At 41.3% G+C, this 10608-nt stretch overlaps 1 protein-coding gene across 4 annotated transcripts in view; it reads left to right on the top strand.

Annotated features, from left to right (window-relative positions):
- The window catches only part of Nek5 (NIMA related kinase 5), an 80683-nt gene that overhangs the window by 4999 nt on the left and 65076 nt on the right, over positions 1-10608 (top strand). For all 4 annotated transcript variants that reach the window (XM_029570581.1, XM_029570580.1, XM_029570576.1 and 1 more), the window contains exons 2-4: positions 4311-4408; positions 9633-9716; positions 9806-9876. In XM_029570581.1, the coding sequence (XP_029426441.1) occupies positions 4311-4408; positions 9633-9716; positions 9806-9876 (253 nt within the window). The remainder of the gene's footprint in view (positions 1-4310; positions 4409-9632; positions 9717-9805; positions 9877-10608) is intronic.

The raw sequence follows: 10608 nt of genomic DNA, 5'->3' as shown, positions 1-10608 counted from the left end.
ATTGGAAAGGAGAGAAAAAAAGAACGGGTGGAGAGGAGTGAAGGGGAGAGAGAGAGAGAGAGAGAGAGAGAGAGAGAGAGCTGAAAGGAACGGGAGAGGCAGAAAGATTGCTACAAGTTCAAGGCCAGCCTGCTCTGCATAGTGTGTTCCTGGCCAACTAGTAGTACATAGTGGGACTCTACTGCAAAACCCAAAATAAATAAACAAATAAAATTAAAAGAAGTTCTGTTTGCATGGCCCTTCTTCAGTGATTGGATTTTGTTTTTGTTTTTTTTTTGTTTGGTTGGTTTTTTTGTTTTTTTGTTTGTTTGTTTTTTTGAGGCAGTGTCTTTCTGTAATCCCATCTAGCCTGGAACTAGCTATTTTGACCAGGCTGGCCTGGAGATCCACCTGACTCTGCCTCTAAAGTACAGGGATCAAAGGCATATGCCACCACGGCCAGCCAATGATTGGATATTTAAAAGATCTCTCAAGATTCTTGAGAGATCTTTCTGGGGGCAGAGCAATGCACACGGTCAGGGCACTCGGATTGAACAAACCTATGTGTACTTTGCCTCTGAGCTACACTCTGAGCTCTGAATAACTTCTAAAAGCAGCCACAGAATAAATATGTTTCTATTTGTTATTCCTGTCTCTTCCCCATCTTTTTGAGTTATTATTGTGATTTTCTGTCTAGCTGAATCCTCAGACTTTTCTAAACCACAGACTCTTCATGGATTCCCAGCAGCACGTTTCTGCTAATGTGTATGTATCTATATGTATAGGATATTACAAGTTTGCCTAATATTTTTCCTTTAGACAGGAAAGTTAGGGGGTCAAGGATGTTGCTCAGTGGTAGAACACTTGCATAGCATGTGTGAGACCCTGGGTGTGATCCTTAACACTACACCACACACACATGCACACACACACATACAATGCAGACAGTAAATTTAATGATTTGGGGGGAGTTTATGTCTTTCGCTTGCTCTTTGATATTTTACATATGGCAGATTGTAGCTGAATACACAGTTGCTGAATGAGTGAATGTATGGAATCATTTTAGTAGAATAGAGTATGCCTTTATTCCATGCAGGATGGACTCCTGAAGATACTTTACAACAGATATGTTCCTAAAACTAAGACCATTTTTACAGTATAAATGACCTCTCTTGCCTCTGTTTATGTTAAAGGTTTGAGCTTATGACTGCTTTTTGTTGTTGGTAGTCTCAGGTAGGTCACCCCCATGTTTGGGAAAACTAGAGCTATTGAGGTACCTGTACATTGGCTTGGCAGCTGGTTGATACTTAAAACACAGGCTTATCCAAGAGCCTTGTGGCACCTGGCTCTGAGAGTCTGCAAATCAGGCTTTGTTGGCCCTAACAGCTTATCTCTCACTGCAAGAACCAGGGCCTAGTATTTGCCGATGAAAAGATGAGGTTTCATGAATTTGAAGCAGTGTAAGAAAAATAAGGAGAATGTAGTGATATTTTCCTAAGGCAAAGTTAATTCCATTTAAATTCTGTTAGTAAATATTTATTAACTTCTCTTAGATTTTAAGCATATTCTAGAACATACAGGTCTGTTTTGGTGAACAAAACAAACAAAAATCCCTGCATTGTTTTTTTTGTTTTGTTTTATTTGTTTGTTTCTGTTGCTGCAAAACAAGTAACCACACACTTAATGGATTAATCTCTCCCTCCCTCTCCCTCCCCTTCTCCCTCCTCCTTCCTCTCCCCCTCTCCCTTTTCCTCTCCCTCCCTTGCACCCTTCATCCCTCTCTTCTCCTAGTATTATCTCTTTATTTCTGTAGGTCAGAAATCTGGACTTGACTTCAGAGGGTTTCACATAACTGAAATCAAGGCTCATGCAGGGGCCTCTCTTTCAGCTGTGGCTTGTGGGTCTCTTCCAAAGCTTAGGTTGACAGCAGAGTTCATTTACTGGTAATTGTAGGACCTAAGTCTCTACTTTCTTGCTGACTGTTAACTTGGGGCCACTCTCTACTTGGAGAAGTGAACCTTTGTGCCCAGCTATCCTAATAGAGCTGGGAACCTCTCACTTCTGTCTCTGACCTCTAGATTCTTATTTAAAAGACTCATGTGATCAGATCAGGCCCACCTGGATAATCTTTTATTTACTCTAAACCAGCTGATTAGTAATTTTAATGACATCAGCAAGATTATGCTGTTATTTAGCATATACTCGCAGGAAAAGCACTGTCTCTACAGGTCCACAAACCACTACCCTGCCTTCCCTTTGGGGATATCCTCCTTTCTGCATTTCCAAACATTGTACATTGTTAAACAGTGGATATAAACTAGGGGTAGTAAGACATGCCTGAAATCTCAGCATTCAGGAAGTAAAGGAAGAAGGATTTGGAGTTTGAGGTCAGTCTGTACTGCATTGCAAATTTATGGCTGGAGTACATAGTGAGACCCTGTCTCAAAAAGCAAGATTAAAAAAATAAAACCAACAGCCATAAGTTTTAGTTCTCCTAAAAGCAATACATTCCTAGATCCTATCAGATCACTAGATTTTAGGGGGTATCAGGATGTGCCTCTCCCTTCTTAGACCTGGTTCTGATTCTCACTCGCTTTCTCCATTCTGGGACTCTAGAGCATATAGACTTCAGCTGCGGAACAACTCTTTCTACGTACTTGCCTTCTTAATGGCAGGAAGAACATCTTACCCACTGCTATTCCTAAAGCAGCATTCCTTTCTCATCACATGTTCTCTATAAAAGTTGGTTGGTTAGCCGGGCATGGTGGCACACGTGTGTAGTCCCAGCACTTGAGAGGCAGAGGCAGGCGAATCTCTGTAAGTTCAAGGCCAGCCTGGGCTACATAGTGAGTTCCAGGACAGGTGGGGCTACAGGGAGACCCTGCTTCAAAAAGCCAAAAAAAAAAAAAAAAGTTGATGAGCAAATGGATTGTCCCCTTAAAGAGAGGTGGTGGGAAAATTGAAGTGTTGTGTGAAAGAAGGGGCAACCAGAGACAGAGACGATGCTGTCAGGCCACTGGCGAACACTACAGAAATGGAGAGTCTGGTGACTTACAGGCTGGGCAGATGTAGTTCTATTGCAGTAACAACAGCATGGTTAAACAACATATTGTATATGTTTGTACCCAGATTCAGAAAGGAGCTGCGTATTTTTTCTAGCTGTTGGGGAAGTTTTAAAACTCCTATTTGAACAACAAATTTCTAGTCTCTTGTAGGAATATATGAATACACATAGTTAACATTTGTTGGTTATATATAGGCCATGTTCTAAGTATTTGGTGGAGGGGAACTCATTAATTTCTCCAACAGCTCTAAGAGGAAGTTTCTATATTATTTCCATTTACAGGAGAGATGAGGAGGTACAGAGAAACTAAAGTAACTCACTCATAGTCATGGAGCCAAGAGATGTAAGTGGCCTGTAGAGGTGGTGAAGCCTATAAAATTCCAGCATCTCAGGGAGCTAGGCAGAGGATCAGGAGTCTGAAGCTAGCCTGGATACATTCGTTACTTTTCTCATGGTTGCAAAATATTTACAAAGCAACTTAAAAGACGAAGGTTTTTTTCCCCTCATAATTTGAGGGTACAGTTCATTATGGCAGGGAAGGTGTTCAACAAGGTTGTGAGGTGACTGGTCACACTTCATCTGCAGTCAGGAAGCAGAGAGAGATGAATGCTGGTGCTCAGCTGGTTTTTTCATGTTTATCATCCCCTGGGGATGGTCCCACCCATGTTGAGTATGGGTCTTCCAACCTTAATGTAACCTAGAAACTCCCTCATAGATATGATTCCAAATCCTGTCATGTTAACAATTGATATTGGGCTGCACAGAAATGCTCTTTATCAAAACTCAACAAAGCAGCCGGGTGCCAGCACTTGGGAAGCAGAGGAAGGTGGATCTTTGTGAGTTTGACAGCTGGGGCTACAGGGAGACCCAGTCTCAGAAAAGACCAAAATAAAATAAAATAAAATAATTAAATTTTGCCGGGCATGGTGGCACATGCCTTTAATCCCAGCACTTGGGAGGCAGAGGCAGGCAGATCTCTGTGAGTTCGAGGCCAGCCTGGTCTACATAATGAGTTCCAGGACAGCTGGGGCTACAGGGAGACCCTGTCTCAAAAAGACCAAAAAAAAAAAAAAAAAACTCAACAAAGCAAAACAAACAAAAAATAAATGTAGGTGGTATAGTGAGACTAGAACCCAGTCCATCTTGATGTCACAGCCACTGTTATATACTGCATTGTTCCATAATATTCTTCACATTCTAGAATTTGAAATCAAGTGATTGATGGATATCAGAAGGTTCCAGCACCAAACAATGCCTTCTCTTGCAGAGAGCAGCAGGCTCCTTATTGTAATGGAGTACTGTGATGGAGGGGATCTCATGAAGAGGATCCAGAGGCAGCGGGGAATATTATTTAGTGAAGATCAGGTAAAAACACTTCTAACTTGTTTTTTATGTGCGTGAGAGTATTAAGTCTATAACTCTACATACTAGGCTACATGAAGCATGTTTCTGGTAGGGTAATTTGAGTCATAAAATTATAGATTAATATTCTTGATAATTGAACTGAAATAGAATCACTTTGTGAAAATGACGTTTTCTTGAGAAAAGGTTTCTTTTTATAATCTTATGTCTCATGCCTCTGAGATAGAACTTCATGTCTAAAAATATCATTTGGGCCTGGTAAGATGGCTTAGTGGGTAAAGGCACTTGCTGCCAAGCCTGATGAACTAAGTTCAATGACTAGAATCCTCACAGTAGAATGAGAGAACCAACCCCTGCAAGTTGTCATCTGATCTTCAATCACTCGCTGTGGCATCACCCTCCCCAAATAAACAAAATATATTTAAAGATTTTATTTCTTTTTTAAACTTTTTTTTTGGTCTTTTTGAGACAGGGTCTCCCTATAGCCCCAGCTGTCCTGGAACTCACTATGTAGACCAGGCTGGCCTTGAACTCACCGAGATCCACCTGCCTCTGCCTCCTGAGTGCTGGGATTAAAGGCGTTAAACTTTTATTTATTATTTTAATTTCCTTTTTATTGAATTTTTGTAAATTTCATATAATACATTTTTATTGGTATATATATATATACACACATACATACATATATACATACATACATATAAAGGCCTATAGAGTTAAATTTATGTCCCCAAATGTCCTTTGATGTGGGTCCATCCACAGGACCTTGGTTCACCTACTAAGAATCATACCCTTAAAAGACACTGACTCTCCCCCTCCCAGCAGCTGTCAGTTTCCAATAGTTTCTCAGGTTGGATTGGAGTTTCTTACCCACTCCCCCACGTCTATTCTAGGATTTTGTCTGACTTGAGTTTACATGGTACTTGTACATGCTGTCACCATTGCTATGTTCATATGAGTAACTTCCTAACTGTCTGGAAAACTGTTTCCTTGTGGCCATTCACCACCTCTGGCTCTTAAACCTCTTCCACAATGATCCCTGTGCCTTTGGAGGCAGAAGTTTGATATAGGTGTCCTATTCAGGGATAATCATCACTTTGCAGTCTCTAATTCTCTGCATGTTGGCCAGTTGTGGTTCTCTGTGTTAATCACCATCTACTGCATAACTACAGGAACCAGGATAATGGAAAGGAAACAGGGAGGTAAAGGAAAAGAAAGAACCTGAAAGAGAAGAACAATAGGAAACAGGCCTTAATAAGGGAGATATGGATAAAAACTGGGTTAGTTTAAGGGAGGGGGGAGGGAAGGGTATACAAGGAACCTAGGGGATAAGGGAAAGAAGGAGCTCAAGAGAGGTAGGACCATAGGAGAAGGGTATTAGTAAGGGAGAAAGGGGGGAAATGGGAGCACCTTAAGTGGGAAAACCATGATGGAGGGGTGAGACAATGTGAGAGATAAATAATGTGTAGCTAGTTTTGAAAACCAGAGGGAACCATATTACTCCTACAACCTACTAACAAGTTATACATAGTAGATCAAGAAATACATGTCTCTAGGTAAGGTTTATTTGAGAACAACTGATCTTTGCCTAAGATTTATCTACATGACACACAATAATTAAAAATACCAGACTGGTGGAACTAACCCTCTTGGGTGTTTAACAGACATACTTTGAGGTCTATAATAATTTGGTCAGAGGGACATAAAGGACACTTTTTGCTCCTTGCCCTCCTAGGTCAACTAGTTCCAGGGGACTATGAGCATCTCTCAAAATGTCCCATAATGGTGGTGGGTCACCTGTCCTCTTGATCAAAGAGGCCGAGGAGACCCCACCAGATGGACTTGAACCAGTGTCCAGTCTATAAAGAGGAGGGTCACCACAGATGTATAATTTCCTCCATGCTTCCAAGCAAAGCCAACATGGTCGAGCAGGACCTTTGACTTATCTTCTTGTAGGCAGAACTGGTAAAAGAAAGGAGCCAATGGCTCCTCCCAAGCCCATGTGACCCCTGAGGAACAGAACCTCAAAGGACCTCAAGAGTAAAAATAAATCGGTTTATCTGGACCAACTGTATGGCCTTAAACACCCAAAAGGGAAGTATAACCAAAGACTAAGTGGGCCAACATAACTTCTTAAGAGTCCATATGTATAGCTAAAGGCTACATAACAAGCAACAATGCCAGACAAGCGATACCTTCTTTTGAGTTGTTGGCCAGGGTGGCCAAAGAGATTCCCAGATAGTAACCCAGCATAGAACTGGGAAAATGAACAGCAGACCCCAATCGTATCCAAAGGAATATTGACAACTGATTACCACTAGATGAGGAACAACTGACCTTCCTAAAACAAAGCCCTCCAGATAGGCTAACTAGATTCACCAGAAGGGCAAGTAGTGGGGAATGGCTGGAGGTGCCAACAACACAGCAGATAGTAGCAGGGATATCAGAGTATAAGGGCTGTAGTCGGGGGAGGGAGGCTATGGGAGGGTACTACCTGGGAAGTAGGTGTATAAATAAATTTTTTAAAAAAGAAGGCAGATCTCTGTGAGTTCAAGGCCAGCCTGGTCTACATAGTGAGTTCCAGGACAGCTGGAGCTACAGGAAGACCCTGTCTCAAAAAGACCAAAAAAAAATTTTTTTTTTTACTTTATGTGTATGAGAGTTTTGCCTGCATGTATGTAAGTGCACCACATGCAGGCAGTGCCAGAAGATGGCATCTGATCTCCTGGAACTAGAGTTATTGACTGTTAACCATTATGTGAGTGCTGAATACCCAACCTAGGTCCTCTGCAAGAGCAGCCAGTTCTTTTAACCATCGAGTCATCGTCCTTTTCCACTTTTTAACTGGATCCCAGGGATCAAACTCAAGTTGTTAGGATTGGGCAGCAAGCACCTTTACCCTCTGAGCCATCGATGTCACCAGCCCTTAACAAATGATTTTTATGGTTATTATTTTGTATCTCTTTGAAATGGGTCAAATAGTAAATTTGACCTGAATGATCTGTGTCTTAAGTATCTCCCATAAAATATCAGCTTGGAATCAGAGTTCACATTTCTTTGTGGTGTTTTTTTTTTTTGTTTCGTTTCGTTTTTTATCTTTTTTGAGACAGGGTTTCCCTGTAGTCTCAGCTGGCCTGGAACTCGCTATGTAGACCAGGCTGGCCTTGAACTCATAGAGATCTATAGGGAGTGCTCTGGGCCCTAGGCGTGGTGTGCGCGGGTATCTCGGGGTCCCCGCCACACCTGGCTAGTCGTGGCACGGGTCTGGCCACAGGTGTCTCTGGCCATGGCGGCGGGTGCTTCGCAGGCTTTTCCCGCCAGCTCGGGTCCCGTGTCTCTGTCCGCGCATCTCTGGTGCTGAAAGTTTCTCTGCTACTGGAGCGTTGTCCAGCCGAATCCTGTCCCTTTTCCACCAGTGTACTTTCCTCAGGATGCAAGGTCCACTGGCCACTGAACCACGAAGGAAGAGTACGAGGACAGCGAAAGCTAGAATGTCTGCAAGTCGGTAACGAGGGAGTGCTGCCCCCTGGGGAGGCTAGATTACAGGCAGGAGACACAGAACTCAGTCTACAGCTCTTTATTCCAAGTCTCAGTGACCCAGTTCTTGCTCTAGCTCTAAGTCTGCTTCTAGCTTCAAGTCTGCTTCTAGCTCCAAGTCTGCTTCTAGCTCCAAAGATTGAGAGAAGACTAGGATATTTATACCGTGGGGGTAGTGGTAAAAGCTTTGGCTGTTAGGTACTTTGTGAGACATTGTATTTACATATGGAAGTGGGTTTCTGCCAGACTGCTGTCTGCCTGAAAAATCACAGGAAAGCATGGTATTCCTAAAGCCAGAGGCCATGTTTGTGTTTAGAGCATTCGTGGCGGGCACTTCAAAAGGAGAGTCAGGAAAGATGCCAGGAAGGCACCCTGCTATGAAAGGAGCCCCAGCACATAATCCCAAGCTGCATGAGCTGTCTGGACGTGAAGGGGCTTCTACTTTGCATAACAGAGGTCCCCAGTAGAGATCCACCTGCCTCTGCCTCCCAAGTGCTTGGTGTGCCACCAAGCCCAGCCAGATTACCTTTTTTTTTTTGTTGGGAAAAATCCAAGATAATCCTAATGCCTATGATATAATCTGTTTTCTATTCCTCTTACTATATACTTTGTCAGACAATCAATGAATGAAATTTTAAAGTGCTTTAGATGAATCTCTATGAATGAATCAGCATAGAACATGTTTTAATAAAGAGGCCCATTGTCCGCTATATAAAGAAAAACATAAAGCTGTGCATGGAGGCACATGCCTGTAATCCCAGTACCAGGAGGCTGAGGCAGGAGGATTGTCATAATTTCTAGCTGGGCTACTTAGTGAGTATCAGGCCAGCTACAGCTACATAGAAAAATCCTGTCTCCAAAAACCAAAATAAATATATGAATAAGTAAATACATAAAATAAAATAAAACAAATATTTATCACTAAGAAATAAACCTGAGAACCCCAATCCCACAAAAAGAAAAAAAAATAACTTTTATTTCAGTTTTCAGTTCTTGAGTTTGAACACAAAGCCGTCCTTCGTATGCCAGGCAAGTGCTCTACCACTGAGCTTGTAGCCCCAAGCTGAGCTTTAAAGTCAAATATTTGTTACTTTTATATTACATATATAAATATAGGTTATATACAATTTCTAATAAACTCATAGATTCTGTTTCTTCCTTTCTTTCTCTATCCTGAGCACCTTCAATCCTTTTCAATGGCACTAACTAGTGTGACTGGGGACCACAGGGACAGGGGACAAGCATTGTGCTTGTACAGGGAAGCCCAGTGTTAAATAAGCAAAAAGAACACATGGGGGCACATGTTTTTAATCTCAGCACTCCAGAGTAGAGTGGGGAGGTGGTGGAGGCAGGCAGTGAGTTCAAGGCCATCCTCGTCTACATAGCAAATTCCAGGCCAGGCAGGGCTACACAGTGAGACCCTATCTTGAAATAGAAAAGAAACCATGAATGGCCTCCCTCTCTCCTTGGCTTTATTATTTCTGCACATGGAGTTCACTTTGAGAACAACAACATCTGAAGTGCCTTTCTGGAAAGCCAGCTGTAAAATGAAAACAATGCATTGCACTTACCAGCTTCATTTCTATAAATACATGCACACTATGTTATGTCTCTTTTCAAATGCTATCATGAAGATATCTCAGTGACTAGTAGACTCTTCAAGAAGTTTGTTCTGTATTTCCTTCTACAGATCCTGGGCTGGTTTGTACAGATTTCTCTGGGACTGAAACATATTCATGACAGGAAGATATTACATAGGGACATAAAAGCTCAGGTAACAGCTCAGAGAGAAGACCAAGACAGAATGAATCTGTTTCTTTTTGTGAACTGTCTCTAACAACTTAACATTTTCTCTATGTTTAGAATATTTTTCTTAGCAAGAATGGGATGGTTGCAAAGCTCGGGGACTTTGGAATAGCAAGAGTCCTGAATACGTAAGTACTTTAAAAATCATTTTTCTTGTTATTCAAAATTGACAAAGTGATACTTTTTTAAGGTGACTATAAATACATTAAGTCATTCCAATGTCTTTGGTATAAATTCTCAAAATATGGGGCTCAAGAAATGGATCGGTAGTTAACAGTGGTTGCTGCTCTGGCAGATAATCAGGATTTAGTTTCCAGCACCCATGTTGGGTGGCTCATAACTGCCTGTAGCTTCAGTTCTAGGGGATCTAACACATCCTCTGACCTCCATGGGCACCTACATTTGTAAACAAACACACACACACACACACACACTCACAAATAATAAAGTAAAATCTGATTAATTCTCAAGATAAATTGTGACTAACAGAATGATGGTGGTGATGTTATACAGTGGAGTACAAAGTTGTCAAATATGAGATGTGACTGTAATATAGCTAGTGAGAATTTAATGAGACAGCAGCTTTATACTTGTTAGGAAAATACATTGGTGAGACTATTTTGAAAGATAATTTGGTGGTAATACATATGAAGAGATTTTTAAATGCCCTATTTCTGGAAATTTGTTCTTAGAGAATATGAAATTTAAGTCACTTAGTTTTGTAGACTTCTTAGTAACACACGGAAATATTTGTTATATTAAGTCAACAAAATGGAATTCTGAATTACAAATATATTCTGATCATAGCTACATGAAAATATGTGTGAGAAAAAGATAGGAAAAATATATCAGAATTTTAA

The sequence above is a fragment of the Nannospalax galili genome, unplaced genomic scaffold, assembly GCF_000622305.1.
Source record: "Nannospalax galili isolate Female #2095 unplaced genomic scaffold, S.galili_v1.0 scaffold1252, whole genome shotgun sequence".
NCBI classification, from domain to species: domain Eukaryota; kingdom Metazoa; phylum Chordata; class Mammalia; order Rodentia; family Spalacidae; genus Nannospalax; species Nannospalax galili.
Note: the sequence above shows the minus strand (reverse complement) of the source record. Positions and strands in the feature narration are given on the sequence as shown.